A 26,457-nucleotide genomic window follows, 5' to 3' on the forward strand; every position below is an offset into this window, starting at 1 on the left:
TCAGAGCAAGGTAGTGATGTGGGAAATGAAGGTCAGAGAACGAATAGAAAGGGACAAAGAGGATAAACCAACAATAGATGTTATGTAAGAGACCACGTATTTTTCAACTTATTTGAAACTTTAACCAGAAATGGGAGTTGGATTGCTACAACTAAAAAACGGACAGTTCTGCAGCTTAAAAATCAGATGTTGCATGTTGTTCAGCTGGCATTCCAATGTTACTGTTTTGAAAACAAAATGAGAGAGAAGCTGAGGCTGAATGATAATAAAAGGTTTTCACGTAAGGATATTAGTCCTGGCAACAGCTTTCTGATTGATTGACTTTCTAAACATTGAAAAGCTGTAAGTAATAAGAGCAGCAGAGTGAAAAATAACCAGAGCTTGCAGGTAGAAAGCCAGCATTTCTCACTGTCTTTCACTCACACCCGCTTTTGCTCATTCTCTGTGTCTCCCCACCCCTCCCTCCCTCCATCCCTCCCTCCTTCTCTGTTTTTCTCTCTCTCTACCCCCATGTTAGGAAAGACTGAAAAATAAAAGAGATTCAAACAAGAAGAAACCTCCATTCACCTGACCAGCCATCAGAACAAAGGGCAGTCTTCATGGTACAGACAATGGTGTCTCATCGCTGCAATAATTAATTTTCTTTATCTGTATATTTTTCTATCCACAATATATGCGTGAAACTAACTGTCTTTTTTTCTGTCATAAATATGTTTGTGTGTGTCTGTGGCTGAGAGAGAAAGGGGTTTGAAAGGGTTATAGTTCAAGTTGCACAAGTTACAATTCAGTTCTCTTCACTGCTCTTAATAAATAGAATCTTTTGAAATTTCTACTTTTTAAGAAACGTGGTGTGGTTTAATTTCCTTGTGGGTGGCAATCAGTCAGGCGGATTGGGTTTTGGTGGTATCATTAGGATCTTTATACATTTGTATATTTCCTAGCAATTTATGTAACAGTGGGGAATGATTGTCAGCGCATTTTTGCCAGTTAAATCATGACCATTACAAAGGTTAGCAGAACGACAAAACCAAAGGACTTTGATTCTGAAGATACATTCATGGCAAAGTAAACACATTGATCATATACACTGAAGTAAATACATATACTCTGCTATCCATTATGGAGCCATCTCTACAAGTTAACAAGGATTGGGTGCTGAATATTGAAGGGCAAATGATATGCAAGAAGAATTGGAAGTGGGTAAATGTCAAGAGGGAGGTGTAGCACTGTTAATCAAGTATCACATTGGTGCATTTGTTTGACCTTGGTTCAGGAGATCAGGTTTCAGTGGAGATGAGAAATAATTGGGGAAAGAACTCACTACTGAGAGTGGTCAACAGGCCCCTTAACTAACCATAATCTGGGACAAAGGATACAAGAAGAAATATTAGTTGCTTGTGATACAGGGTAGCAGTTATCATGGATGACTTTAATCTGTATATAGGCTGGACAAATCAAATTGATGATGATAGCCTGGATGAGAAATTCACAGAGTGATTTTGAGAGAATTTCTCAGATACTCACCTTCTGATATCACTAGGGCATAGATTAAATTAGACTTGGTATAGTGTAATGTGATAGAATTAATTAATGACTTTACAATAAAGGCACCATAAGTAGTTTTACTGACAAGTCAGATGCCAATCTCAAATCTGGCTTGATAGATCATCTTTTATTTTGATTTTAACATGGCAGTAATACATATACTGAGATTCAAGTAACCTCTTCAGGGTTTTATCCCAAATTCCTAGTTTGGGGCTATCACTAATTTCTTACTCTAATGTAATCTAATTTTGTTATATTTTGTATTTCTCAAGAGCATGGTCCTGCACAACCATCTCCATCCAAAGACTTCATAGAACTGGCCAAAACATAATAAAATTAAAATAAAAGTTTTTTTTTCCCATTAATCAGTGGGTGTTCCTCCTTAATTTAAAAAGGAATCCAGATGTCTAGAAATTTCTAGTAGACCTTAAAGCTCAATGGACTGCCGTAATAAGTTGTAAAACATTCCAAGTAGACAAAAACCAATGAGTGTTGACAAAGAAGCTCTCTCAACCTGTTGTAAGTGAAATTACCAATAGCTACAGACATGCTTCCAAGTTAATTAATACCTTATCACCTTGGCTACAGACATGCTTACAAAATAATTATAAGAATTAGAAAATTCATATGTCATTAAAACTGAAAATAAATGTTTATACACACAATATATTTAAAATCATAGTTTATTCACAAAAATTATAACCACAATATGATTGAATGTTACAGTCAATTTGAAAGGGAGGACAGTAGGCCTCAGACTGAGATAGGTTCAAGGTGATCAACCGACATGGTTTTGTCAAAGGGAAATTCTGTTTAAATAGTTTATTGGAATTCTTTGAAGAATCAACACTGCGCGTAGATAAAGGGGAATCAGTGAATGTACTTTATTTAGTATTCCAGAAAATATTTGGTAAGATTTCAAATCAAAGGTTACTTACAGAAAATAAAAGTTGATAGTACTCAGGGTAACATATTGGTATGGATAAAGAAGAATTGGCTGGGCAGCAGGAAGCAACATGTAAGAATGAATGGTCTTTTTCAGGTTAGCAGGGTGTCACAAGTGGTATGCCACATGGTCAGTGCTGAGGCCACAACTCTTTACAATTTATACAAATTATTTGGACAAAGGGACTGGAGGAACGGTAGCTAAATTTGCTGATGGTACACAGATAGGTAGGAAAGTCATTTGCAAAGAGGACATAAGGAGCTTACAGAGCTTATGGAGAAGTATAAGTAAGTTAAATGAGTTGGCAAAGATCTGGCAAATAGAGTATGATGTGGGAAAATGCCCTTTTTCTGTTTTGGCAGGAAGGTGAGGGCTTGCAAAGCCCTGAGATGCAGAGAGATCTGAGTATCCTAAATGCATAAATTGCAGAAGGTTAGTATGCTGGGCAAGTAAGTAATTAGGAAAGCTAATAGAGTGTTATGTTGTATTGCAAAGTAATTGAATAGAAGATTAGGGAAGCTATGCTTCAGTTAAACAGGGCATATGTGAGACTGCATCTGGAGTACTGTGTACAGTATTGGTCATTGTACTTATAGAAGGATGTTACTGCATTACAAGTAGTTCAGAGAAGGTTTACTAGACTAATGCCTGGAATGTGTGGATTGTCTTACGAGGAAAGGCTAGGCCTGTATCTTTTTAACTTCAGAAGAGTCCAAGGTGATTTAACTGAAACATGTAAGATCCTGAGGGGTCTTGACTGGGTGCACGTAGAAAAGATGTTTCCTCAAGTGGGAGAATCTAGAACTCGGGGTCATAATTTACAAATAAGTAGTCACCTATTTAAAACAGAGATGAGGACATTTTTCTTTTCTCTCAGAGGGATGTGAGGATTTAGAATTCCTTTCCTCAAAAGACAGTGGATGCGGAATATTTAAATATTTTGAAGGCAAAGGTAGATAGATGTCTATTTACCAAGGGGAAGATTATCAGATTTGTGAAGAAATGTAGAGCTGAGGTTAAAATCAGAGGAGCCACAATCCTTTTGAATATGATTTAGGCTCGAAGGGTTGAGTGGCCTACTCTCATTCCTTGTTTGTAAACTCATATGAACATTGAGCTAGCTGAAGTAAACTGGCACACTTGGCTAGGAGATAGATCAGTGGAGATATGGTTTAGGGGGATATTTCAGAATACATCTACGTTCCTATATTCATATGAGTAGCAGGCCATTTGATTGGGCAGAATATAAAGCAGTAATTATTAAGTTAATCTGGGGGATGAAATTAGAAAAGGAGAGGAAGCTAGCTAGATATTTCAAAACTGAAAAGGAAAAGACAAAGTAAAGTGAATGTTGGTCCTCAAAAGATTAAAAATGAAGAGTTAATAATAGTCAATAAGGAAATAATGAAGTTTCCCAAATTTAGCTAGACCAATTTTCCTGTGTTTGGCCTGTATCCGTCTAAATCTTTCCTATTCATGTACCCGTTCAAATATCTTTGAAATGTTGGAACTGTACTCCACCTTCAGCTTCTTCTGGCAGTTCATTCCATATATGAACCACTCTCTGTGTGAAATAGTTGCCCCTCAGGTCCCTTTTAAATCTTTCCCCTCTCACCTTAAAATTATGCTGTCCAGTTATGAACTACCCCACCCTCAGGAAAGACCTTAGCTGTTCACCTTATCTGTGTCCCACATAGTTTCATAAAGTTCTATAAGGTCACCCTCAACTTCCTATGCTCCAGTAACAAACTCCCAGCTTATCCAGACTCTCCTTATAACTCTAATGCTCCAATCCCAGTAGCATCCCTTACAAATCTTTTCTGCAATCTCTCCAATTTAACAATATCCTTCCTATAGAATGGTGACCATAACCATATACAGAACTCCAAAAGTGATCTCACCAACGTCCTGTATAGCCACAACATGGTGTCCCAACTCTTATACTCAATGATCTGAGCAATGAATGCAAGCATCTTCTTTAACACCCTGTCTCCCAGTGATGCAACTTTCAAAGAACTATGTACCTAGGTTTCTTTGTTCGACAAAATTCCCCAAGGCACTACTTTTAACTATATAAGCCCTGCCCTTGTTTGTTGTACCGAAATGCAACACCTCACATTAACTAAATTAAACTCCCATCCTCTGCCCATTGGTCCAATTCATCTCAGATAATCTTCCTCACTGTCTACTATATCAATAATTTTGGTGTCACCCACAAACTTACAAACTATGTTTCCTACATTTTCATCCAAATCACTTATGTAAATGACAAACAACGGTGGACCCAGCACGAATCCTTTTGGAACAGTGCTGGTCACAGATCTCCAGTCCAAAAAACAACCTCCCACCACCACCCTCTATCTCCTACCATCAAGCCAATTTTGTTATCCAATTGGCAAGACCTTTCTGAATCCCATGTGATCTAACTTTATTAACCAGTCTGCTATGCGAAACCTTGTCAAGGGCATTGTCAAAGTCCATGTAGACAACATCTACTGCTCTGCCCTCATCTATTTTCTTAGTCACATCCTCAAAAAACTCAGTCAAGTTTGTGAGACGCAATTTCCCACACACAAAGCCATGCTGACTATCCCTAATCAGTCCTTGCCTCTCCAAACGCATGTAAATCCTGTCTTTCAGAATTCCCTCAATACTGATGTCAAACTCACTCACCAGTAGTTCCCAGGCTTCTCCTTACAGCCTTTGTAAAATAAAAATACAACATTAGACACCCTCCAGGGCGCCTTACCTGTGGCTGCAGGTAATACAAATATCTGTGGTAGCGACCCTGCAATTTGTTTTCACTAGCTTCCTACAATATCCTACAATAGATTTGACCAGGTCCCGGGGATTTCTCTACCTTTATAATTTTTAAGACCTCAAGCACCTCCTCTTCTCTAATGTGGGTGGGATAGAGAGGGGAACTTAGTGAAATTACAATCACAGGAGAGGTGGTGCTACACAAACTGACCCAGCTCTGGGCAGGTAAGTTTCCAGGTCCAAATGCATTTCATCCCAGGGTCAAAAAGAGAGATGGCTTATGAGGTAGCAGATGATTTGGTGTTAATTTTACAAAACTTGTCATATTTTGGGAAGGTTCCATCTGACTGAAAATTGTAAATGTCTGTTGCAGGAAAGGTGTTTGAATTGATTATTAAGGAGGTTACAGTTTGGAATGCCAGACAGGTACCCCATAAAAATCTATTGTACTGTAAAGACTGTACCTTTCGATTTTATTTTGTTTTTGATCGTAAATTGAATTGGGAAAGGGCTGTTTTACAACGGAGGACTGAGGAAGGAATTGCTGTAATTTTAGAAAAGTATTGAGGAACAAAGGGACCTTGGTGTCCAAGTCTATAGATCCCTGAAGGTGTCCACACAGGGAGCCAGGGTGGTGGAAGAATGCATACGGGGATGCTTACCTTCATTATCTGGGCTGTAAAATTTAGACGCAAGGTTGTCTTATTTCAACATTATAAACCATTGATTAGGCCACAAATGGAATACTGCGTGGTGTTCTGGTTGCCACACTATCAAAAGGACAATATTGCACTGGAGAGGATGCAGAGGAGATTCACCAGGATGTTGCCTGGGATGAAAGGTCTCAATTATGAGCAGAAACTGGATAGGTTGGCTTTGTTTACCTTGGAGTAGAGGAGGGATCTGACTGAGGCGGACAAAATTATGAGGCATAGGCAAGTAGATTATGAGAATCTTTTCCCTGTGGCAAATCTTGTATCAGAGCAGAGGGCCTAAGTTTGAGGGATGGTTTGAGTATGGATGGTTTAGAGGGGATCTGAGGAAAGGATAACTGCTAATTTTTAAAGAAATCACTGTTTGGTGATACAGAACATGAATCTAGATGACAAAAGGCATATTTTGTGAAAGCATATGGTTTTCCGTGCATCAGGGAAAATTCATAAGAAATGCCAAAATGAAGGTGTGACAACTTTACCAATCGAAGATCACTTGGCTATCAATCAGCATCTCCTCTCATACAGTTTTTCCTTTAAAATCAGTATTCTTGCGAATTGTCCTGATGAGTATAAGATAAAAACCTCTGACAAATGTGTCATTTTTCAGCAACACGCATTTTTTAAACAGTGCCCAGTAGTTCTGAGCTCACTGACAAGAGGAAATATCCTTTCCACATCTATCTGGTCAAGAACATTTGGAGTCTTTTGTCAATCAATTCATCCTTCACTTCTCTAAACTTTGGTGGAATGAAGACCAATAATTCTGATCTTTCCTGATAATTGATCACTGGTATCAATCTAATAAACCTCCTCAAAAATGTCTCCAATGCATTTGCATCCTTCCTTAAACAAAAAAAACCAAAATGATATACAGTATTCAAGATGTGGTCTCAATACTCAGTGTAACTGAAGCAAAAAATCTTTAATTTTATGTTCAATTCTTCTTGTAATAAAGTTTAGCCTTCGTAAATACTGTTGTATGTGTGTACTAACTTCATATAACTCATGCACTTGAGGACCAAGAGCTCTCTTCACCTTCACATTTCCCCACATTATACTCCATCAACCAGATTTTTACCCACTCACGCAGCCTGTCTGATCTCTTTGTAACCTTCTTATATCATCTCCCCAGAACATACCTCCTACTTTGTGTCATGCGTAGCCATAGCTATCCTTGTAAAGAGCATTTCACTTTATTTTCTGTACTTTGATTGTAGACCAAAATAGAAAAAGGTCTGTTTTAAATATCAAGGAGCATGGAAGGAAATTGCTGCACATTAAGAAACAAGTTACTGGAACTCATTGTGCGTGTTGCTCTCACTGCTGTTTTGTTCCATCGGTACAGGAAAACATTTACAGATGTCGTAGCACCAGGACATATCAGCAAAAGCGGTTTGTGAAATTGTGACCAGTTGTGAATGCCAAAGGTCATTAGTCCAGCGATAAATCTCTGATTGCTTTCTGAGGAGCTGAACAGCTAGTGGGAGCAAATGATATCAAGAGAAGCCTTTGGACAACTGAAAAATCTCCCTCACTGCAGTAAAAATACTTGAAAGAAGCCAGTTATTTCATCTGTCAGTTGCTGCAAGCTGTTTTGTCTTTTAACCAGTAGCTAAGAGACTTACTAACAGAATACACTGACTAGATTTTTGTGCTTAACAAGAACTATTATTTATTATAAACAAATAGTTTATAATCATAGGTGAACAACGAGGAACTGCTGAATCACACCTCCATTAGTTTTAACCCTCACCTCACCCTGCACAAATTCCAATACACACACATACCTACAACACACACAATTTAAAAAAAAGGTGTTAAGGATGGTGGGGAAAAAGTATTGGGGAAACAGTTTAATGGCACCAGTCCTTAGGATTCATTTTGTATGGCAAGTCCTTCAGCTCTCTGAGTTTTTCAGATTCTATCACTTCTTCACGGGAGACACAGAGCAATTGGGTCACAGATGATAAGTCTCTGACTTGTTGATTAAAATCAATAGTTTACTGAAACGAGTGGGAGAAAAGAAATGGCTTTCTTCAATCTCAGGTATTTTTACTAGACAGAATGAGGGACACCATCTCCTCTTGCAGTGGGAGAAAGGTTTGTCCCTGTATCATTCACATCCACAGGCTGTTCAGCTATCAGGAGCCAATCACAGAGCTGTCATTAGGCAAATGACCTTTGGCAAGAAAATGACTGCTCACAAATGCACAAACCAATCAGCTACTTATTGCCAGCTAAACCTCATTTTGTACATGAGCTCCTTGATGTCATGCTGTCTTTTTCCACCTTTGAGAAAGTGAGGACTGCAGATGTTGGAGATCAGAGTGGAGAATGTGGTGCTGGAAAAGCACAGCATGGCATGCAGCATCTGAGGCGCAGGAGGATCGACATTTGGGCTTCCTGATGAAGGGCTTATGCCCGAAATGTCCATTCTCTTGCTCTTCAGATGCTACCTGATCTGCTGTGCTTTTCCAGCACCACACTCTCGACACTATTTCCACCTTTCCCCATTTCCCCAAACATCTCACCCGAGCATTCATCGCATTATTTCATTCATAATTACACTTAATTAATAAAATTATTAATAAAATGTATTAACAAATTAATAAGTAAACAAAGTAGATTAGATTACTTACAGTGTAGAAACTTCGACACAACAAGTCCACACCCACCCTCTGAAGAGCAACCCACCCAGATCCATTCCCCTACATTTACCCCTTCACCTAACACTACGGGCAATTTAGCATGGCCAATTCACCTGACCTGCACATCTTTGGACTGTGGGAGGAAACCGGAGCACCCGGAGGAAACCCGCACAGACACGGGGAGAATGTGCAAACTCCACACACACAGTTGCCTGAGGCCAGAATTGAACCCGGGTCTCTGGCGCTGTGAGGCAGCAGTGCTAACCACTGTGCCACTGTGCCGCCCATAAGTCCAAATGATGGGGTTCAGTGAATCGATTATTGATTCTCTCACTTGTCTCACTCTGTGTGAGTGTAATTGATGCTTGTCTGTTTGATTAAACCTCCAACTTGTGGTTTCTTTGCAGGTGTCTACGGGGGAGAGTCCTCAAACAGTGCCGGAGACTGGGAGGTGGAACTACAGGCCCCTCTTCATTCAGGGATGAATGCGTTGGTGCGACCTCGAGCACGAGTTAAACGTTGTACCTGTTACTCTTACAAGGATAAAGAGTGTGTGTACTACTGCCACCTGGATGTCATCTGGATGAACACCCCAGAGTAAGTTGTGAATAGGTGGAGCCAGACATGTGCAGAACTCCAATCAGGATTAGGTACATAGGAATATACGGGCAGTGGGAGGCCATTCAGCCTGCTTTGAGCCTGCTCCACCACACAGTGCAATCATGGCTAATCATCTACTTCAATGTCCAAAATCAACTCCTGATCCCTTTAAATCGTTGCTATTTAAGTTAAACATACTCAAAGAATGAATTTTCTACAGCCCTCTGCAGTAGAGCATCTCAGAGATTCATGACCTTCTGAATAAGATGACAGTCACAACATTAGCATCGACCCACCATGTGGACACTTGTAACAAGGCCACTGTAGGATGAGGTCGAGTCAGTTTTCCCTCTAAGTGTTTCCCTCACTGTCTGCCGTAGATTCAATCTTAGCAGTTCTATCCTTTAGGAGTCAGGAAGCCCAGCCAATAGCAGTGACACGATGTCACTCCTGGTGTTAGACATTGAAGCTCCTCACCCAGAATGCATCCTGTCCCCTCGCTACACTCAGCGATCTCCTGAGACTATTTCCCCAGTTCTGAAACTCAACAGAGATGACACTGAGGGCTTGTTTCTTTCTGTCAGGGCTATCTAGAACACGGGGCACAGTCTCAGGATAGGGGCTAAGATGGGAAAGCATGTCTTCGTTCGAGGGACTGTGAATCTTTGTAAACTCTACCCCCGAGAGTTGTGGATGATCTGTTGAGGATATCCAAGGCTGAGAGAGACAGATGTTGAGCTCTCAGAGAATCAAACAATCTATGGTTTAAGCAAGAAATAAAGTTGAGGCAGGAAATCAGCACTGACCATATTGAATAGCAGAATATGGTTTGAGATCCGGATGGTCTAATCCTGATGTTTTCCTTTTTCTTTCATGGGTTATGGGTGTCCTTGGCAAGGCAAACATTTGTTGCCCAACCCTAATTGCCCTTAACTAGGTAAAATTTCTAGGGCCATTTCAGAAGGCATTTAAAAGGTAACCATATTGTTATGGATCTGAAGTCACATGTAGTCCCAGATCAGGTAAGAACAACAGATTTCCTTTCTTGTAAAGAGTATTAGAGAACCAAAGGTCTTTATGACAATCGAAGACAGTTGTCATGTTCATTGTTTACTGCACCCAATGTCCAGAAAATATCTCATTCCTCAGGCAAATGGAACAAAATTCTATCATGTATTCCAGGTGTGGTCTCTTCAAAGCCCTGTCTGTTGTACTGTTGCATTCAATCCTTTTGAAATTAAATTGTAGGCCTAACAGGAAAGGCAGATGAACTCAAGGCATGGTTAGGAACATGGGACTGGGATATCATAGCAATTACAGAAACGTGGCTCAAGGATGGACAGGACTAGCAGCTTAATGTTCCAGGATACAAAGGTATAATTTCAGAATAATGGGTGACTGACTTAAAACAGAAATGAGGACAAATTTCTTCTCTCCAAGGGCAGTGAATCTGTAATTTGTTTTACCACACAGGCCCATCAAGGCTGTGTCATTAAGTATCTTCGAGGCTGAGATAGACAGATTTTTAATCAGTAAGGGAATCAAGGATTATGGGGAAAGGGCAGGAAAGTGGAGTTGTGGATTATCCGAACAGTAACATCTCACCGAATAGCAGAGTGGTCTGGATGGGCTGAATGGTCTACTTCTGCTTCTAATCTTATGATCCCTGTTTATGTTTAAGAAAAATGATTGCTGACTGTTTGGCTAGTTGACTCTGGTTGCTATTGCTATCTAGAGGACAATAAGATGAAACTGTAATGACGGATGTGGAGTTAGGTTATAGACCAGCCATGTTGCATGGTGGGACAGGCCTAATGTTTGACCTACAGCAACCCCATTGCTTGGCAAATCCCCCAATCAATGATTACCATCAAGCCAGGGAATTAACCCTGGATCAATGAAGAGTGGAGGAGCAGCACCAGCACATCTCAACCTAAGGTGTCAATCTGGTACAGCTCCCAAACAGGACTCTGTGGAAACCAAACATAAGCATAAGCAACAACATGCAGTAAGATCTGAATAATATCTAAGCTTGGGCTGATAAATGGCAAGTAACGTTCACACCACACAAATAATAGCCATCTCTCCTAAACATTTGAGGGCGGCACGGTGGCACAGTGGTTAGCACTGCTGCCTCACAGCGCCAGAGACCTGGGTTCAATTCCCGCCTCAGGCGACTGACTGTGTGGAGTTTGCACGTTCTCCCCGTGTCTGCGTGGGTTTCCTCCGGGTGCTCCGGTTTCCTCTCACAGTCCAAAGATGTGCAGGGTCAGGTGAATTGGCCATGCTAAATTGCCCGTAGTGTTAGGTAAGGGGTAAATGTATGGGTGGGTTTCGCTTCGGCGGGTCAGTGTGGACTTGTTGGGCCGAAGGGCCTGTTTCCACACTGTAATCTAATCTAATCTAATCTAATTCAATGGTGTTACCATTGAGGAGTCAGGGTCTGTATTCTCTCGGGTTTTGAAGAGTGTGAGGTGCTCTAATTGAGGTGTAACACCCATTACACAGTTTGACAAGATTGACGTTGGAGAATTGATACAGCTGGTTGTATGGTGTAGAACCAGAGGACATATTTTCAGATAAAATACAAGACACTTAAGACTGTGGTGTGGAGAAACATCTTCACTCAGAGGATGGTGAATGTTGGAATTTTCTGCTCCAGGAGGCTGAACAGCATAAACCATTTTAAAAACAGAGATCAAATATATTTTACGATGTTAATGGTCACAAGGGACATGGGGTTTGGAAAATGGTAATAAGGTAAATTAGTTGCCATCTTATTGGATGTTGGAGCAAGCTCAATGGTTTGAATAATTTACTCCTGCTCTTTTTCATGATCTAATTTTCCTCTGACCATCTGGGAGTTGCCCCAGAAACTGAAATGACCTTGCCATATAAATACTGTGGCTACAAAACAAGGAATCCTGGGGTGGCTAATTTACTTCCTGACTCCCCAAAGCCTGTCCACCATCTAAAAGGCACAAGCCGGGATTGTGATGGAATACTCCCCACTTGCCTGGATGGTTGTTGTTCCAAATACAACAGGATTGACACCATCCAGGAAAAAGCAGCCCGCTTGATGGGCACCACATCCACCACTTCCAACGTTCACACCGTTCACCCAGGGGGGAAAGTAATGGTCGAGTGGTATTATTTTTGGACTGTGAATCCAGAGACCCAAATAACATTCTGGGGACCTGGGTTTGAATTCTTCATGGCAGGTGGTTGAATTTGAATACATTAGAAAACAAAATCTGAAATGAGGAGACTAATAATAACCATGGATCCATTGTGAATTGTTGGAAAACCCCACCTGGTTCACTCATGTCCTTTAGTGACCATCCTGGTCTGGCTAGCATGTGACTCCAGACCTACAGCAATGTGGTTGGCTCTTAACTGCCCTCTGGGCAATTTAAAGATGGAATTTAAATGCTGTACTAGCCAGAGATGCCTCAGTCCAATGGATAATAAAAAAAAACCCCACTAACAACGCAATAGCAACAGTTGTACCATCTAATAGAGCATGGGACACTGCATGAATTAAAGATAAACTTGACTATATTTTCAATCGACAAGCGAGCCAGGGATGGAGGGGGTAGGGTGGCAGGAGACAGGTGAGTGGATTTGACACTGCAGTCAGGTCAGGGGAATGGGAGAAGGAGGTGGAGAAGGGGAGGAAGGGAATCACGACATTCAAAGAGAACAAGTGTTGTTGACTGCACAGTGACCTGTCTTTGAGATTTTGTCCTTTTCTGTCAGGGTATTTTCCTCATCCTTAATGTTATGGCATCTTAATTCCAGGCGAATTGTACCATATGGATTAACGAATGTGCAAAGGCATAAACGTTCGGACAAAGAGGAGACAAGTGGGTCCCCGACGGCTCCAAGAGCTCGATGTATCTGCACAGAAGAAACTGATTGGCAGTGTAACCAATTTTGTCGACAGAATGAAAGGTGTGGAGGTCAAATACAAGCTAAGTGCAAACAGTTTGTGGCAACTGTGCATGAAATCAGGAGAGCAACCAGATGTTGCTGTGCTGCCTAAACAGAAGCTTCTGATTAAATCTTGATCCACTCCTGATCTGTCCTAGCAGAAATCCACTCATACTCCATGGCAGGGATCCGCTCCCAAACCAGCCTGGCAGGGATCTCTCCCAATCCGGCCTGGCAGGGATCTCTCCCAATCCGGCCTGGCAGGGATCCACTCCCAATCTGGCCTGGCAGGGATCTCTCCCAATCCGGCCTGGCAGGGATCCGCTCCCAAATCGGCCTGGCAGAGATTTCTCCCAATCCGACCTGGCAGGGATCTCTCCCAATCCGGCCTGGCAGGGATCCACTCCCAAACCAGCCTGGCAGGGATCTCTCCCAATCCGGCCTGGCAGGGATCTCTCCCACGCTGAACAACAGCAACCTGTGGGATGTAAACATTGTGAATCTCAGTGGAGACCTATCCACAGTTGGTGCATGATGAATCAGGTTGGGTGAGGAACAAGGACATGTGAATCCAGTGAAGAACTGGATGTGATGTGAAGTGGTGCCCAGGGTTAAGGAAGTCGCCATTAGGATAGAGAGGAAGTTACAGTGGGAAAGGAAGGATTTAGCTTCATGGCCAATGTGGGTACCAACGACAGAGATAGGACTAAGAAAGAGGCTCCGCAAAGGATGTGCAAGCAACTGGGGTCTTGATGGAAATGCATGACCTTAGAGACGATAATCTCTGAATTGTTGCTTGAGCTGTGAGTAAATGGGCAAAAAATGAATAAAGCAAGGATTTGGATACATGGCTCAAAGATTGGTGGGGAAGAAATGGGGTTTGACTCGTGGCCCACAGACACCTTCACGGGACTGTTCTGAAGGGACAGTCTTCAGCTAAATGACACTAGGACATGGCAAGTTGCACAATCAGAGCTAAACAGCAGGGGTGATGTAAGGTTTGGCAAGTTAATGAGAACAGTCAGAGTTGTATAGAGGTGGATAATATTAATGAGGAACATGGACAGGGATGCACAGAAAGCAGCTATTCCTCTCATGCCACTTGGGCATAGTGCAGAAAAAATAGGACTAGTGTATACGTTTGGTGGTATAGACTCAGTGGAGTGAAGGCCCTATTCTGCACTGCAAAATTCGACGAGAGGACAAGGTAGTAAAGCTGACTAGGATGTGGGTAACGATAACCCGAGTGTGTCAGGAGGGGACAGAGCATACTGACACAACAATACTGCAGCAAATCCTGATAGGTGTAGAGAAAAGGCTTTAAACTGACAGCAAGGTAAGAGGATTTGAGTGAAGAGAGATTTAGAAATCCAAAGACGAAAGTCAAGATGCTGGCAAAGTATATCAATGTGGGTAAAGATAGTCTGATTGGGACAGGACTGGAGTGAGAGTTTAACATTAATACTACATCAGAGATTAACATCCATGCAGGAAATCTGCAGGATGTGTGCACCTCTGCCTAGTGCAGCAACTCTGGCCAATTCCTCATTTCCATGGAGTTGGTGGTGGTCAATTAACTTCCTGAATCAATGTAACCGATATGGTACATTGTAAGTAGACCCACACTGCTGATGTTGGGGTTTGGGGGAGGTGTGAAGGGGACAAGTGATAAAGTATTTCCAGGTCAGGATGGTGAGTGCTTTACAGAGTATCTTGCAGGTGGTGCGTTCCCAGGCATCAGCTGCTCTTGTCCTTGTCCTGAACACTAGCACTAGCACCACATCCACAAACATCTACTCCCTCCACCACGTAGTAGCAGTAGTGTGCAGCATCGACAGGGCGGACTGCAGAAATTCATAAAAGGTCCTTAGATAGCATCTTCCAAACCCATGATGACTTCCATATAAAAAGACAAGGGCAGCAGACACATAGGAACACCATCACCTGCAAGTTTCCCTCCAAGTCACTCACCATCCTGATTTGTAAATGTATCATTGTTCCTTAAGTGTCAATGGGTTAAATTCATGGAATTCCCTCCCTAACAGAATGGTGCACATGAACTGCAGTGGTTACAGAAGGCAGCTCACCACTACTAGGGCAACTAGAGATAGGTAATAAATGCTGGCTCAACCAGTGATGATATTGTCCCATGAGTGAATAAAAATAAGTCAAGTGTGTTGCTTTGTCCTGGATGGTGTTGAGCTGAATGAGTGTTATTGGAGCTGCACATACAAAATGAACACTCTGCTAATTGCTGCCTCTCAATACAATATATTGTCAACCTCTACTAATGCAACAAAACTTTATCCCCATATTTCAGTAATTCACAAAATTCATTAAAGTACCAGATAGAATTAGATAATGCACCAACAAAATATGTCAGTGGTAAAGACTCTTGACAACTCCGTGCAGCGTAAACATAGCAACATCGAAATACAGAGCAGCGATAGGCCATTCGACCCTTCCAGACAACTTCACCATTCAATATGATCATGGTTGATCATCCAACTCATTCCCTGTTTCTGGTTTTTTCTCCCATACCTTTAGCCCTAAGAATTATTTTTTAACTCTTCCTTGAAAACATTCAATGTTTTGACTTCTGTGACAGGGAATTCCACAGGCTAATCTCTGGGTGAAGAGAACTCTCATCATTTCAGTTCTAAATGGCCTACCCTGTATTTCTGGACTGTGACCCCTAGTTCTTGACTTTCTAGTCATTGGGAACATCCTTCCTACATTTAGTTTGCCTAGTCTTGTAAAGATTTTATACGTTTCTGTGAGATCCTCCTTTATTCTCCTAAACCCCAGTGAATGTAATCCTAACCAATCCAATCTCTCTTCATATGTCGGCCCTGCCATTCCAGGAGTTAGTTTAATCTTGAACTCTCTCCATAGCCAGAACATCCTTTCTTAGATAAGGAGACCAAAAATGTAAACACTACTCCAAGTCTGTTCTCACCAAGGTCCTGTACTATGCAGCAAGACATTCATACTCCTGTACCTAAATTCAGTCTGCATGAAGGAAAACAAACCATTGAACTTTTTCACTGCCTGCTGCACCTGCATGCTTACTTTCAGTGACCGGTGTACAAGGACATCCAGGTCTTGTTGCACGTTCCTCTTTCCCAATCAATCACATTGCTGTTTCCCTGTTTTGCTACCAAAAGGGATAACCTCACATTTATCCACATTACACTTCACCTGCAGGTAGAGCTAGAAATTAATAACTGAAAACTCAGGGGGCTAATACTTGAAATCTCAAGACCATACGTCCTAACCCATAACTGTCAAATAGAGATAGTTGCAGGTAAATGTCCTCATTAGGATTTACAGATTCCTTTGATTCTAGAGCAGTCTTAGGAATTTTTTATTTGATTTGATTTGATTTATTATTGTCACATGTACCAAGATACAGTGAAAAGTCTTGTTTTGCATGCCATCCAGACAAATCATACCTTACATAAGTACATCAGGGTAATAGAACAGAATGCAGAGTATAGTGTTACAGCTACAGAGAAGGTGCAGAGAGAGGTCAACTCTAATATAGGAGGGGTCTGTTCATAGGTCTGATAACAGCTGGGAAGAGGCTGTTCTGAAATCTGTTGGTACATGATTTCAAACTTTTGTGTCTTCTGCCTAATGGAAGAGGGTGGAAGAGAGTATCGCTGGTTGGGAGAAGTCTTTGATTATGTTGGTTGCTTTCCAGAGGCAGTGCGAAGTATAGATGGAGTTGATGAAAGTAAGTCTAGTTTGCATAATGTACTGGGCTATGTTCACAACTCTCTGTAAATTCTAGCGGTCTGGGCACATACCAAGCTCTGATGCATCTAGATAGGAAACTTTTGATGGGGCATCTATAAAGAGTTATTGTGGACATGCCAATTTTCCTCATCCTTCTTAGAAACTACCAGGGCTCGTGGGGTTTCTTAAATGCAGTGTTGACACGGATGGACCAGGACAGACTTTTGGTGATAATTACTCCTCGGAACTTGGAGCGCTTGACCATCTCACCTCAGCATCATTGATACACACAACGGCATATCCCCCCCTCCACTTCCAGAGGTCAATGATCAGCTCCTTCCATTTTGCTGACATTGAGGGAGAGATTGTTATCTTTCCACTATACCACTAAGCTCTCTGTCTGTTTCCATCATTGCTTGATATCTGACCCATGAAGGTAATGTCATCAGCAAATTTGTAAATGGAGTTACAGCTGAATTTGACTACACAGTTGTGAGCATACATGGAGATTGGTAAGGGGCTGAGTCTGCCACCCGGAGCACCAGAGTTGAGGATTAATATGGAGGAGTTATTATCAACCATTCTTACTGATTGTGATCTACAGATGAAGAAGTCACACGGGGGAAGCAGAGTCCTAGGTCTTAGAGTTTAGAGATGGGTTTAGTTGGAATTATGGTGTTGATGGTGGTGCTAAAGTCAATAAATAGGAGTCTGACGTAAGTGATCTTGTTATCCAGGTGTTGCAGGGATGGGTATAGGGGCCAGGAAGGTGGCATTGCTCTGGACCCTGAATGTTAGCAAACACTGCTATTCAAGAAAGGAGGGAGACAGAAAACAGGGAGTTACATTTGGGATTGGTGTTCATTATTAAGGAACTGAGAAAATCAGTGTGCGTGTAAACATGGTTTTATGAAAGGAAAATCCTGCTTCACAAATTTACTGGTATCTTTTGTAATTAGTAAGATAGATGAAAGGGAATGAATTCAAAAATCATAGAGTGCACATACAGTGCAGAAAAGGCCCTTCAGTCCATCAAATCTGAACTGACATAACTATCAGTAAAAGTGCACTAATCCCAATTTCCTGTACATGTCCCATATCCTTGAATATTATGATATTTCAAGTGCTCATCCAAATATTTTTTAAAGTTTGTAACATTTCCAACCTCCACCACCTTCCCAGGCATTGCATTCCAGATTCCCATCACCAGCTGAGTGAAAACTTTTTTTCCCAAATCCCCTCTGAATTTCCTGCCCCATACCCTAAAAATATGCCCTCACATGATTGACTCCTCAACCAAGGGCTTTCTACTCACCTTGTCCATACCCCTCATAATCTTATACACCTCAATCTTCACTGCTCTAAAGAAAACAATCCAAACCAAGCCTCTCTTTATAGGTTAACTTCTCCACCCCAGGCAATATCCTGTGGATTTCCTCTGTACCCTCTCCAGTGCTATCACATCCTTCCTGTAGTGAGGTGACCATAATACTCCATGTGGCCTGACCAATAGTCTGATGAAGGGCTTTTGCCTGATACGAAGACTCTTCTGATCCTCAGATGATGTCTGACCTGCTGTGCTTTTCCAGCACCACACTCTCGACTCTAATCTCCAGCATCTGCAGTCCTCACTTTCGCAAAAATCTGTACAACTTCAACATCACCTCCTTGTTCTTAAAATCTATGCCATGACTGAGAAAAACAAGTGTTCCATCTGCCTTCTTAACTCTACTATTCATGTGTTCTCCCGACTTCAGTAATCTGTGAATAAATACCCTAATATCCCTCGGTTCTTGTAAGGTATCCAGTGTCCTGCAATCCATTGAGTACTCTCTCAGATTGTTACTTCTTCCGAGGTGCATCACCTCACACTTATCAGGGTCAAATACCATCTGCCATTGCTCTGTCCCTCTGACCAACCCATTTATATTATTTATGCATGTAACAGATAATAAGGGTCCCAGTACTGACCCTTAAGTTACACCCCTGTATACTAGCCTCCAGTCATTCAAACAGCTTTCTACTACTACCCTTTGTGTCCTGTTATTAAGTCAGTTTCTGAAACATCTTACTAAGTTTCCCTCAATTCCATGTATTTTAATCTCCTCAATCAGTCTCCCATATAAACTTACATCAAATGAACTTTCCCCACCCAAACACTTGATCACATTTTCAACAAATTTGTGAGGCATGACCTCCCTCTGACAAAGCCATGCTGCCTGTCCCTAATTAATTCATGTCTTTCCAAGTAAGTATTAATTTGCTCCTTCGGAATTGTCTCCAATAGTTTCCCTACCGCCAATGTGAGACTCACTGGTCTGTAATTTCCTGCTTCATCTCTACCACCTTTCATAAAAAGTGGAACCACATTGGTCATTCTCCAGTCCTCTGGAACTTCCCCCATGGCCAGATAGGAATTAAACATCTCTGTCCGAGCCCCTTCAAATTCCTACCTCACCTCCTGCAGCAGCCTTGATGCAATTCATCTGGGCCAGGGGATTTGTCTGTTTTAAAGCTCAACAGAGGCTCCAATACTCCCCATTTCCTATGCCATACTGTGCAAGTTCCTCACAGTCCCTTTTCCAAAATTATATACTTACAAACTCTTTTTCATAGTGAAGACCAAAGAGAAATATTCATTCAACACCCTTCCAATATCCTGCGGCTCGCACACAGGTTGCCCCCTTGATCATTAATGGGCCCTACTCTTTGCCTAGTTAACCTCTTCATTTTAGTGTATTTATATTTCAGGATCTTCCCTAATCTTGTTCACAAGTCCTTTATGATGTCCCCCCTTTTTGCTCTAATTTGTTTTAATGGATATGATGGATGGGCTGTCTTTGTATTTCCAAAAGGCATTTGATACAATGCCACTCAAAATGTTGTTACAAAAGCTAAGGTCTTATGGATTTAGGGTGATATATCAGATGGACAGGAAACAATAGAAGGTGTAAATGGGGTGTTTCCAAGTTGGCAGGCTTCAATCAGTGGAATGTTACAAGGATCATTAGGGACATTTATGCCAGGAAAAAGTGAGGACTGCAGATGCTGGAGGTTAGAGTCGAAATGTGTGGTGCTGGTAAAGCACATCCGAGGGGCAGGAGAGTCAACGTTTCAAGCATAAGCTCTTTATGGCACTCTTGGATAGGCACATAGAAGTGAGTACAACGAAGGGTATGAAGGTTTGATTGATCTTACTGTAGGATAAAGGCTGGCATAACATTGAGGGCCAAAGGGCCTGTACTGTTCTGTGTTCTATGATCACTGTTGGACCTCCGATATTTTCAGACTATATTAATAATTTAGTCCCAGACACAGAGATGCTAACAGTTCAGAGTTGGGGAGATTTGTAACAGTGAGGAGGATATAAAAAGGCTGCAAAGAGTAATGGACAGGTTGAATGAGTGATCAGTAATGGTGGAGAATGAGTATTGCCAGGAACTCCTGTGTATCGAGTTGTACCAGGGAAGCCAGTATTCAGATCGACAGTTGTTGAACTGAATGTATTATCTGATGACTATCTTCTCAATCTTAGGAGTGAGGCTTGTTGGCAAGTTTTCACTAGATCACTCAAGACAGTTTGGAAGTCACTAAACAGGAGTTTAAAGATCAGTAATTATGAGAATGAGAAAGATGTGGACTCTCCAGTGTGGCAGTTCACTGTATTGCTGTGAAGTCAACAGAATGACAGATTAAAGAGTCTCAGTGAGAGGTTATAGCAGTTGGATGGCCATGTTGAATGCAATATCTCCAAATTTGCAGATGACACTAAGCTAGGTGGCAGTGTGTGCTGTGAGGAGGATGCTAAGGACATGCAGGTCCTGGGCCTCTTCCATCACCAAGCCCCAACCACCTGATGCCTGGAGGAAGAACGCCTCATCTTCCGCCTCTGGACCCTTCAACCCCATGGCATCAATGTGGACTTCACCAGTTTCCTCATTTCCACTGCCTCCACATGATCTCAGTCCCAAGCCTCCAACTCAGCACCACCCTCTTGACCTGTCTATTGTCCTTCCCATCTATCTGCTCCACCCTCTTCTCCGACCTATCGCCTTCCCCCCACCTTCATCCACCTATCACATTCCCAGCTACATTAGCCCACAGCCCACTCACCTCCCATTTATCTCTCAGCCCCCTGGACAACAAGCCTCATTCCTGATGAAGGGCTTATTACTGAAACGTCGATTTTCCTGCTCCTTGGATGCTCCCTGACCTGCTGTGCTTTTCCAGCACCACACCCTAGACACTTGGTAACTGCTACGGCGGAGGGGAAAGGAATGGCCTGTAAAAGGTTGTTAATGAACCAGGCTGTTGTAATGATCTCCCAGAGGATGTAATGAAACCTCTGTGCTTCCAGAGGGTGCCAAAATCATGTACCACTCCAAAAGCGTAGTGAGAATCTGTGTAAATATTTATGGACTTATCGGTAGCAAGGATGCAGGCTCTAGTGAGAATGAATAGTTCCAGCTACTTGCGCAGATGTTCCATCCGGCAGCGCAGTGGACTCCAGGAGTTCAAACAGTCTGCATATTGCATAGCCTGGGAGTGTTTGCTGATCAGAGGGTCAGAAAGATGACCCATCAGTGGACAGGATCATATCTGGGTTGTCTAGTGGAGTCTCAGAGAGGTCAGGGCGTGGAGTGACCACTTCCTGGGCCATATGCAGGCAATCGTATTCCTCCGTCAAGGAATCCTTGATGGCAGGGTGGCAGGGTTTAGTGCTGGGGCGTGCTGCAGATTAGGAGGGGAACGCAGGTTGACCTCAGAGCCTATTCACCTTAATGCAGAAAAATGTTGAGCTGCTGCAGAATTCAACAGCAAGGCAACCAAATGTGGAACGAATACTGAGCATGGATAATCCAGCACGATGGGGTGGACATTTCTACCATTACAGCGGCGGCCACCACAGCTCATAAACAGGCCGGCATTCCCCTCACAACAGGTGGTAACTGTGCACAGCAGGAGGCAAAGGCCACTGGAGATCCCCATGCAGTTGGGTCAAAATGCCTGACGCATACCTCTCCTTCTCAGTCACATTGAGTTGAAACGGCTTTGCGTAATCAGGGATGCCTTGTACAGGCGTGGAGGTCCGTCGTTGTTTCAATCCTGTAAAGGCACGGGTTGCCTCAGGCGTCCAGTGAATTTGAGTCGGCTGTTTTGGTGATGACGCCTCACGAAGAGGTGCATCAGTCTCATGGTGCCTGCAGTCATTCACCATCCCCAAGAAGGACAGTAGTTCAGTGCATGTAGAGGGAGGGGGAAGGTTGACGGTGGCTATAAGGTGATCAGGAGCCAGTGCTCTGAAAACTGTGCGAGGGTTCAAAACTGAAGTGACGGACTGTTGGCTGACAAAGTTGCATTTTCTCAACAGAGGCGTTATGGCCATCCTGTGCCAGGCAGTGGAGCAGGGCAACAGTGTCCTGCATGCAGGCATTGACAGATGCAAAGGCCACTAACAAGTCATTGGCATATTGAATGAAGGCACTGCTGCAAGGCATATGGAGGGTTTCAACTGTCCACTGTACCATGGAGGCATACACAGTGGGACTCTCTGTGTACCTTCAGGAAGCTGTGCCCATGTATATTGGTGACGGCTGTAAGTAAAGGCAACAAGGTATTGGCTCTCAGGGGACAAAGTAATTAAAGAAATCACTGAAAAACAGAGAGTCAAAGTGGGAATACTCATGAGGATGGTATTGGTGTCTCGCACCACCGGGGAACAGGGGACAGCAATTGCATTGATGGCTCCCAAATCCTGCACAAACCTCCAACAGCCTGGTTGACCAGGTTTGGATATCGGTGGGATGGGAGTATCGCAGGAGCACTGTGTGGGCACTAGGATGCCCTGTTGCAAGAGCGAAACAATAATCGGTTATATTCCTTCCATGGCAGCAGACAACAGAGTGTTCTGTTGGACTGAAGGTAGCCGGCCACCAGCCTTCAGTGTGATGGATGTGGAGGGGCTAAAAGGACCAAGCTGGAGATTTGCAGTGGAGTGGAGTGCCACGTCCATAATGAAGGTGGCAGACCCTCAAGGAGCTGGGGGTGTTCATATGTGGGGGCAGCCGGAGTGGCCCGGGTAGTAAAGGTTGCTTCAACATTGGAAACAGGACAGCATTTGGAGCAGCCGTGTAGTTCGAGCAAAGCAGCAGACAGCGATGAGGAGTCGTCAGGGCTCAACCGAACGGGATAGGTCTCGAAGGTGTGTGAGCACGGAACCGAAACCTTCGGGGTTTAATGGTGCTTTGACACAAATAGGATAAAGGGCATCGCTTCGAGGCGAGCTAGTGAGCGAAACCTTGGTGGCAAGTCCGTCCAGACCAACATAGCAAAAAACGTCAGGGTGAGGATGGTTGGTTTGTCTCGATAGGAATTGACAAGCACGGAATAGGATGGGTCAGATCTGTAGAGGAGAGCAGCCATGCAGTGAGAATCACATAGGAGACGGCCTGTCGGTTAGACCCAGCACAGAAATGAAACAGCAGCGCCCAGAGCAGTTGAACACAACTGTGACAGAAAGAATTCAAAGTGGGCGGGTATCAGATCAGCAGCGCAGCACCAACTGTAGAGGGTAGATGCCGGTGGTAGTGGCGGGGCAGTTAGCGCAGACCGTAACATGGCATAACAGGAATCGGGAATTGGGAATCTCAAAGACAAGACCTTGTGGGGAGCAATTAATAGAAGCATTCAGTTTGCAGAGACTTTGGCGGCCTGAAAGGGTAACCAGACAGGAGGGGGAACCGTGACTGACCCAACGCTAATTGGCACAGGGTCAGAGAGGGGTTCAACCATGTGTACTCTGGAGACAATCACAATGTGGACAGTCTCAGAGCTAAGGGGTAGGTCCCCTGAGGGAGGCATAGAAGAATGAGTGGCCCCGGAATCCACCAAAACTGGAACGACGTGACCACCCATCTCCACAGCCATCATCGGATTTTCGGATAAGGAGTGTGGGAGGCGTATCGAGATGACCTGCAAAACCTCCCCCACAGGGCAGCGTTAGGCAGCCCTAGGGTCGTGCAATTTATGGGCAGTTCACTGGGGGTGCGGCTGCAATGGGGGCTGATGTTGTTGCACAGATGACGATGGTTGCTAGCGTGATGCTCGCTGGACGGCAGTCGACCAGCACTCGCCCTCCCAATGACCTAATTTGGCACAAACTCCGCACCTGTCATTGCTCTTGTCTCTGCGCCATTGGGCCTGTCCATATACCTACACATTTCCAAGGCATGGATAGGGTTCTTTCTCACATTTACTGTCAAAGAGTCCCTGTCGGTCCAGGTTGCTAAGAGTAGTGAGTGTGTCCTTCCACGAGGCCATTTGCTAATTAAGGTATTGGTCCTTATAAACCTGAGTGTGTCATGGCAGCATACAGTTGCCAAAGGCCTGGACAGCGAGCTTTTCCTCAATAGGAATGCCAGCAGAACATTCCCATGTGTCTTTGAAGTGAGCAATGAACTCAGGGATGGGTTCAGTGGCTTTTCGCAGGCAGCAAGTGACTTCCCCGAAGTTGCGCTGTTGTCGTGTGGCGTTCATAATAGCATCTCTGACACATCTCCTGAACCAGTCAGAGCGTGCCTCTCGGGTTGCCCAGTATGTGGTAGGAAAACCAATGAAGCCTTTACTAGCGGCCCAATAGGTGCCATAAGCTAAATGGAGCAGAGTTTGGATATCCTGAGGCAAACTATTGTAGACGTCATAAATCTGCAAAAGACAGTTGTAAAATGGATCTGAACATTTAATCGGATCTGGGGTGTCCTGTAGCATGCAGCAGACCTCAGTGTGGGTCCAGGGTTTATCAAACAGCATTATCCTGGGCAACTGCAGTGCGAGAGAGCTAGCTGGGTCCACGGGGGTGCCTCCCTTGGAGTTAGAAGGCTGGGGCCGATGACTGGAGCATAGTGGTGTCCGGAGATAGAGTCAGATCCAGCACCATTCTCATCAGATGGTGCAGGAACACTGCCATCAAACTACCGGCCTGACCTCCATTGCAGGCGGCAACAAATGCAACAATCCCAGCCCTGAATGGTTCGGGGTCAGGAGTTGAAACAGGGATCATGCGGAGAATAGGGCGGCTGTGCCGTGGGAAGGAGCTCAGAAGAGGGAAAGCTTTCTGAAGGCTGATGGTGATCTTTGTTCTTAGGGGGCTGATATCCTTTAGCCACCTCTTTAAACTTATCTAGACACTGGAGCTTGTAATCACTGTCCCAGGAGGGGTCTCCGTACCCACCCTCAGTGTTAGTTCGCCAATAATCGACGTTCTCCAATTTCAATGAACCCACATCAGGCCAATTACCGTGGGACCAGCCACATAAATCAGAAGAGAAAGGGATAACATAACGACAACCATCCATCTCTTTCCAAACAATCTCAGCTGGTGACCCAACGGAACCAGCAGGTCTCCTACCTGACTCTTGAATTTCACGTGTTTACCGTGGCCCATCCATGTACTTTCCGAAGGAGTGGAGGGGCATGGGCCCCCCCTTCTTGGCAGGACGAGGCAGGCTCATACCCCAGGGGCAGCCCGTCCCATGGAGAGTTTTGAAATCTGTGATACTATCAACCTGTGCGTCAATCAAATGACAACAAACAGGAACAAAGATAGTAGACAAACCAGGACAAGCAACAAGTACTGAGGCCCTGGTCAATGCCTCGAGGTATACAAAGCTGAATCTGATTCCGGCAGCCGTTTTTCCAACCCCGTCTTGCCGCAGTGTCTCCTCTCAACTTGGGATCAGCTTGTTGGCTCAGGGGAGGATCATGCAGTCAGCCAAATGAGTAATTTAGGAAGTTGGGAAAGGCAACCATTGTGATAATCGTTTCAACTCCTATCTTGTCACTGGGGAAACCTGCAGACGCAGAGCAGGAAGACACAAAGTGTACGAGACTCACAGCAGAAAGACAAAATAGGTCAGTGAGAACACCATAAATAAGGAGAACTGCCAACTATGCCAATTCTTGTAGAAAAATCATTTGAATAAATCATGTACACAGACCTTGAGTATTTTCATGTTTATTTCATGATATATATATCACAGGGAGAGAGGGAGAGACCAACTCAAATGAATGGTCCCGAAACACTCAAACAGGTTACAGAGTTTTGTAGGGCTTTATAGTCTTACAATTCGTTGACCGTTAACGAGAGGATAAAAGGCAGGCACATAGCGTCTCGTTTTGCAATGGTTAGTAGCTGATAAGCATATGTTAGTAATGTGGTTATACAACAGTCTCATACAGAGAGAAGAATTTGTTTATCACTATGCAGGCACAGCTGCAAGGCCAAGCAGTAACAGAAATCTTGTAAATAACACAGCTAAAGCTCAGCTAACATGGTTTCTTTAGGACAAACACTGAATAGGTGACAAAATGGCTTCCACAGTGTCATTAACGTGTGGTGGGAATTGCTAAGGAATCTGAAAGATCATTCTTGATTGCGTTTACTTTTTTTTAATGTGCATGCTGGATTGTTTGGTAAGTGTATTGCCCACACATTAATTCCTTGCATTAGAAATACATTGTGTATACTATATATATATATATATATATATATTACTGTTCTAAATTGTAT

At 43.4% G+C, this 26,457-nt stretch overlaps 1 protein-coding gene across 1 annotated transcript in view; it reads left to right on the plus strand.

Annotated features, from left to right (window-relative positions):
• The first annotated feature begins 558 nt into the window (after window positions 1-558).
• edn3b (endothelin 3b) overlaps window positions 559-26,457 on the plus strand; it is an 83,599-nt gene continuing 57,700 nt past the window's right edge. Inside the window, exons 1-3 of the mRNA XM_043710092.1 lie at window positions 559-602; window positions 9,023-9,212; window positions 13,017-13,169. Coding sequence (XP_043566027.1) covers window positions 9,097-9,212; window positions 13,017-13,169 — 269 coding nt within the window. The 5' untranslated portion in view covers window positions 559-602; window positions 9,023-9,096. The remainder of the gene's footprint in view (window positions 603-9,022; window positions 9,213-13,016; window positions 13,170-26,457) is intronic.

The sequence above is a fragment of the Chiloscyllium plagiosum genome, chromosome 20, assembly GCF_004010195.1.
Source record: "Chiloscyllium plagiosum isolate BGI_BamShark_2017 chromosome 20, ASM401019v2, whole genome shotgun sequence".
Classification (NCBI taxonomy): Eukaryota; Metazoa; Chordata; class Chondrichthyes; order Orectolobiformes; family Hemiscylliidae; genus Chiloscyllium; species Chiloscyllium plagiosum.